The sequence below is a fragment of the Ciconia boyciana genome, chromosome 27, assembly GCF_034638445.1.
Source record: "Ciconia boyciana chromosome 27, ASM3463844v1, whole genome shotgun sequence".
Lineage (NCBI taxonomy): Eukaryota > Metazoa > Chordata > Aves > Ciconiiformes > Ciconiidae > Ciconia > Ciconia boyciana.
The window spans coordinates 2,825,238-2,831,375 of record NC_132960.1 but is presented as its reverse complement, the minus strand read 5'-3'; the positions used below and the strand labels follow the sequence as shown (position 1 = coordinate 2,831,375).

The following is a 6,138-nucleotide window of genomic DNA, read 5'->3' as shown; positions in this document are numbered from 1 at the left end:
TTGAAAACAAAAATTATTTTTAAGTGCCGCTGTTCCCATTTCTGGGCAGGTGAGAACAGGCAGGAGGGCCGCAGGCTTTCCCAGCCACGACCTGGGCTCTGCCCCATGCCTGTCCTGGCGCTTGCTGGAGGCCAGGACTTGGTCTGGATTTAAATGCAACATGGACCGGCGAGAAGCTGGGTGGGGAAGGGGTGCCAGGGCTCACGCTGAGCACCAGACCTCTGTGCCACGTAGGGATGCTGCTGGCTTCACTGGTGTGCTCACCGGGCTCCAGCCTGCCTTTACCCCGTGGTTTAGGGTCTGCCCCTGCCTGTGCGCTGGGGAAGGGGGTCAGTTGCTTGTGCCCCCCTTCTCACTGACCCCAGCCCTGCGTGGGGCCGTCCTGCCTCTGTTTTCGAGCCAGGCTCCGGGTGCTTTTTGTGCTGATGCAGGATCCTCTGATTCATCCCCGTGCAGGGCTCACACCCAGGCTGGGTTTCTTCTCCTGGTTGTTGATCATGCTGGCGGTGCTGGTGTGGGCTGGGCTGCTCCATGGGGTGCTGCGGTGGTCCCCGATTCCCACTATGGGATGGGGTGTGGGGCATGCCAGGACTCCTGGATCCCTTCTCTGGTGCTAGGGTGGAGGGGTTTAGAGCAGCAAAGCAAGGGGGATGCCCAGGATTCCCTGCTCGGGGGGTGGGGTGGGGTGGGGGTGTCTGAATGCACCCTTTGGGTGCATCTTCAGGGTCTAGGGGTGCAGTGGAAGGAGACCGTGGGATGCAGCTCTTGGGGATGCTGACCTGCCCCAGCCCCATGCTTCACTGTGGGTTGCTCTGAGAGGGGTGTCTCTGGGATCTGGAGGTGCTTTAATGTTTCACTGGGGCTGGTGTCTGTAGAGCATCTCCCATGCCATGTGCAACCATGCTGCCCTTTCCCAAAGAGAAAGGGGCTTAATAGTCTTCTCCCTTACGAAAGGGGAAACTGAGGCACAGAAGGGTTGTAGATGTCAGCCCATCCTTGAGGAGGGGTGAGGTGGGAGGGTTAAGATGGGGTGCAGGGTTGTATTTTTAGCTTCCTAGCTCTGCTGCTGACCTGTGTGACTCAAACTAAGGGCTTTTCCACCTCCTTTTCTCCTCCCGCTTGTCACCAACCTCTTCTGTTGAGACCTGGGGTGGGGGAGGCAAAGGAAAATGAGGGACAAGGGTCTGCTGCTACCCAGGCTCATGCAAGTGCCACAGCCTGGATTGCAAATCTGTTTAGGCATGCTAAAATATAGCTGATGCTGCCTATCCTCCCTGGCACTGCCATGCGAAGGCGGCATAACCTGTCTGATTGGGATCAAGCTGCATCTGGGATCGGGGACCTATCTGGCAAGCGTGTCCCACCTCCCTGGGGGTCCGTGCTCAGCGGAAACCTCATCTTTGCAGCACGAAGAGGGGCTGTGATGGCGGAGCTTTGCACGGGGCTGGATTTAGGGAGCTGGTGGGAGGGACGGCTGGGACGGTGTCAGCGTGCAGCGTCCCCATGCCGGGGTTGGAAGTGAGATGCTTTGGCAGAGGGTTGTGGCTGAACTGGAAGAGCAGGGCTACAGCAGAAGGTCAGGGCGAAGGTGTGGGTTTGGCACCCAGCGAGGGGGCTGGGGAGTGTTGTGGGTCAATTTTTCAGGGCACCCGTGGAGCCATCTGGGAGAACTGGTATGGTGGAAAGCTGTGCCTGAGTCAAAACAGCAAAGTGCGTGAAGGATTGCTGCTGGCTCCTCCCAGCTCTTGCCAGCCTTGGAGATGGCCTTCAAGCTGCCCTGGACCTGGCACCCTGCTGTGGGGCACCTCCTGCTCTCGCCCCATGCCAACACTAGCGTCCATTTCTCCTTCTTGGGATTAATGACTATCACCTCCCAAACCACCTGCTCGTGCTGCCAGCTGCCACGGGATTTGGGGTCCAAGCACTTGCTCTTGCCCTGGCTCTTTGGAATGGCTTTGCATCCAGCTTAACCCATTTTTGCTCCTAAAATTTGATAGCCGAGCAGATTTGTGCCCATGACTTTTTTAAAATCTCCTTTATTCACAATAAATAATATACTATATTATAAAGATCTCAACACAAAATCTGAAAATCACATTCCTTCTGCAGCCATGAATAAATAGGACTCACCAGCACCAGCTAATGCAGGAAAGAGCATCTATGAGCAGCGTGGGCCCTGTGGCGGGGAGAAAGCGGGGGATTTTGCTGCACCCACCTGCCCAAAGTGGTCATTCTCCTTTGCTGGTATCTACACGGTGTTTCTGTCCCCTGGGCCGTCGGACGCAGGGGTGAAATCCTGTGTATGCCAGAATGTGCTGTCTCAGGCCTCTGAAAATCGTGCAAAACTTGGACCTAGGAGGGCAGGGCTGCAGCCGAGTGGGTGTAAAACTGCAGCTGAGAGGATGCCCTGATCTGAGACTCCTTTGCTGGGCTTAGCTGGCCACAGTTAAGCTAGGAGAGGTTCTAGCGCTCACACTCACGTAGAGGGATTATATACACAGACACTGCAATACTCCTTTCTTTCTTAGTCACAGATGGTCTTTGAGTTACAAGAGTTTTGCTTAAGAGTCTACTGTAGCTGGATGTGTTCATTGCCTGGCTTTGGTGCACACATGAGCCCATGTGTGGGTCTTCCTCCCCTCCTTTTGCTGTTTTTTTTCCAACTGTTCCTATGGTGGGGTCAATTCCATGGACTTCTTCCTCTCCTCTCTCTGCTCTTCCCACTCCTCCTCTGACTCGTAGGTGCCCTTGATGATGGCAACCCGATCTGACATGTTCATGCAGTAGGGGACGAGGATGTAGAAGTACAGCAAGGAGGCCAAGCAAGCCCCGAGGATGGGTCCAACCCAGAACACCTAGAAAGCAACAAGGGAGAGAGTGAGAGCAGGTCTTGGAGGCTGGTGCACCAGGTCCAGCCATCACACCAGCATCCCTCGCTGCTCCACATCTCCTAGCCCGTGGAGAGGTGCAAATACCCCTTCCAGTAGACTTATTGGGCTGAAATCCCCTCAACCTTTGCTTGCTGAAGACATAAAGCTTTTTATCAGTGCAGAGATGTGGTGTGCTGGACAGGAGGCCCCAAGGCTGCTCTGCAAGGCTGGGTCTGAGCTTGCAGGCAGTGCTGGGCGAGTGGAAAGCCTAAGCTGGGCTTCTCTGTAGGTTTTATTGACATCAGATGATGGCCTAGCTCAACATGTGCCGTTGCATGGGGGTTTATGCTTGTCCCCTTGCTGGCTCTGTGCCATGGGGATAACCTGTTCCCCATGCATCAAGGGGGACAATCTCCCTCGTTCTCCAGCCCGCTTTTATCCTTTCAGGCCTGGGATGGGCTCTGAAACACCCAGCCCTGTAATCCCAGTGGCAATCACTGCCCTCTCCCCTCGTTGCCTGCATCTGGCCCTGGCAGCCTCTCAGCCAGCCCGTCCTGGCGCGCTGCCGATGCTCACCCAATGTGCCGGGCTGAACCTCCTCACGATGACCGCGGGCCCAAAGGACCGGGCTGGATTCATGGAGCAGCCGGTGAAGTAGATCTGTCAGTGCAGAAAAGAGACCAGGTTAAGATGCCATCAAGTTGCGTAGCAGATATGACCAACTTTTCAGAAGCAGGGACTGAAACAGCCCCAAGTGCTGTTTCTCTTGCAGAGAGGTGGGGACCCCCCCATCATCATGGAGAAGAAACCCCCATGTGTCCCATGTTGGCTCTCCCAGTGCAGCTCTGTCTGGGACCAACAGCACGAGAGTATTTTGGGGAGCCCCGTCCTAGCAGGACCCTCTGCCCTGTTCTCCTGCCTGGATACTCACCCCCACCAAGTGGCCTACAGCGACGGAGAGGCCAATGGACAGTGCTGGGGACCCCACGTTGCCATTCCTCCGGTTGTCTGTGGACGCAAAGATGCACGCAGCCAGCTGGAAGGTGAGGATGATCTCCACCACGAGGGCTTGGCCCGGGGTCGTGTTGTTGTTGAGCTGCGAACCATTCAGAGCAACAATAATTAACCGTCCCTGGGGCTTGGCATCACTGGGAGGGCTCTTAGGTGCTTTGCTGGTGGATTTCGGTTGGCAAAGCCATGCATGAGAATCCCCCTAGGTCCCCTGCCCAGCCCTGGGTGCTGGCCACTGCTCAGGCTCACTGCTCCTTTCCCTGAAAGGGAAGAAATTATCTTTCTTTCTGTTTAATGCTCCAAAATCTGTCTCTCCCCAGAGCCCCTCCTTTCCCGTGGCTCTCCACATCTCTCTCCGCTTGCTTGTCTCTGCAACACTCAGCGCTTTCCCACCAAATCCCACACTGATTTGTCCATTTTTTCCTGCATTTCTTTCCCCCTTGATCCTTGTGAGCTGTCGTATCCTGACTCTTCTCACCTCCACTTTGTGGAGCACCTCCCCAAGAGACTGGGGAGCAGCCAGCAGCCACTGCAGAGGGGCACAGGATGAAGGGTGAGGGTTGGGATGGAGGTTGGGGTGCGGTCATGGGGGTAAGACAGGCTGTCGCTGTCCCAGTGCCTCCACACTAACCACTGGGAACTGTCAGATGGACTCGACCCCACTGGGCATGGGAAGGGCAAGGTGACCCAAGCCATCGCAGCTTGTTTTTTAGCTAAAGCTGACTGGTTTGGGACATGGAGCATGTGGGAATAAGATGCATTGCAGCACCTCATCCTAGTGACCGAACCCCCTGCAACGTGTCTGTGCTGCTCCGAGGGGTCCAGATCTGGCCATGGTTGGAGCGATAGCTCCACCGCTCCCATTTCAGGTGGTTTCCCAGCAGTGCCCCAGGGGTTTGAGATGTGCTCCTCATCCCTGCTTATCTCAGAGGGTCCCACAATCTCCTCTCCTCCTCCAAGAGCAGCTCCTGCCCCTCACAGCCTCTCTGTGCCCTCCCGTGCATTGCTCCTTCTTCAGCTCTTCTCCACCACCTCTCTCCAACCACCTCTGTTTCCTAGCTCCCCCAGCACACTGGTTATAGTGGGCTGCTTCTCCCCCTGCCCATACTGGTTTGACTGGGCTCTGCTCCCTGCCCTCCCCCTCTCCATCCTGGCACGGCTCCTATCCCGGCATTAATCTCCAGGTGGAGAGGCTGCAGTCAAGACATCTCAATGGTGCGGGTGACTCACTCGGGCCCTTAGGATAAAGGAAGCACTTATTAAAGGAGGAAAAAAACATGCTATTCATTACCCCACAAAATAAAGCTGTCATGTCAATACTCTGCTGGCTATGCCTGTGTTTGCTCCTATCCCATTCCTGTCCTTCTGTGCATGTGGGACAAGGTGCTGAGACCCACCATCCTTATGGATTTGGCTCTCCAGGTTGGCGCCGGTACCAGCTCCTCGCTCACAAGAAAAGGAAAGCCTGCACAGCAAGGTGAACCATCTCCAGGTAGGGACACTTACCGCGTTGATGGCCAGGTTGCCACGGGTATTGACCGGTGTCACACCATAGAGGATGCCAGCCCCGGTGATGGCCCCGACCAGTTGGGCGATCACGTAGAAGAGCATCCGGAGGAAGGAGATCTGGTTCCCGACAAAGAAGGCGATGGTCACCGCTGGGTTGATGTGGGCGCCGCTGATGTGGCCAAACGCCTGCACCAGCGTACCGATGGCCAGGCCGAATGCTAGCGAAATCTGAAGGATGCTGGGGAGGGCGGACGGCCACTTCAGGGCTGAGCCGAGGCCAATGAAGACAAAGATGAGCGTGGAGATAAACTCAACAAAGACGGATCGAGCAAAGGCCAGGGTTAATATTTCCTTCTTCATGGTGGGAGCGGGTGGAGGGCAGCTAGGAAGGAAGAAAGTTTAGGTTTCCTCTGTCTCCAGGCTCTTCTGTCTGCACCCAGTCGTAGGGCCATACCTATCTATATATGCAAGAGCAGCAGGGAGCTGTGTTACAAGGCGGTGGGTGGAGCCAGAGAATTAGCCAGTCCTCCCAAATTATCATGTGAAACTGGAAAAGTTTCCATCTGAAAATAACTTTGGAGCCTCTTGGTGAACCAGTGACTCAGATATTGGTGGCATTTCTTTCTCCTTCCCTCTGCAAACAAAAAGCCCCTATAGGGTGTCTCTGTGGTCATTAGATAACGTGGTTGCATAACGATGCCGTGCTCCCTCCTCTGCTTTTCCCTTTTACTATCTCTTGCCAGGTTCT

The 6,138-nt window shown here is 55.4% G+C and overlaps 1 protein-coding gene across 1 annotated transcript; it reads right to left on the bottom strand.

The window, feature by feature from the left end:
- Positions 1–2,045: 2,045 nt before the first annotated feature.
- AQP5 (aquaporin 5) lies at positions 2,046–5,838 on the bottom strand. The gene is made up of 4 exons (XM_072847227.1): positions 5,388–5,838; positions 3,802–3,966; positions 3,447–3,530; positions 2,046–2,855 (listed from the first exon to the last, which is right to left on the bottom strand). The coding sequence occupies exons 1-4, from the start codon at positions 5,748–5,750 to the stop codon at positions 2,670–2,672; spliced, it is 798 nt and encodes a 265-aa protein (XP_072703328.1). The 5' UTR covers positions 5,751–5,838; the 3' UTR covers positions 2,046–2,669.
- Positions 5,839–6,138: the final 300 nt, after the last annotated feature.

Bases quoted from the DNA above. Each gene is read 5' to 3' on its own strand.
- AQP5 (XM_072847227.1), bottom strand. From the start codon at position 5,750: ATGAAGAAGGAAATATTAACCCTGGCCTTTGCTCGATCCGTCTTTGTT. The intron at 3,967-5,387 runs GTAAGTGTCCCT...AATGGTTCGCAG, and splicing joins GCAACCTGGCCATCAACGCG to CTCAACAACAACACGACCCC. The intron at 2,856-3,446 runs GTGAGCATCGGC...GTTGCTTTCTAG, and splicing joins GGTTCAGCCCGGCACATTGG to GTGTTCTGGGTTGGACCCAT.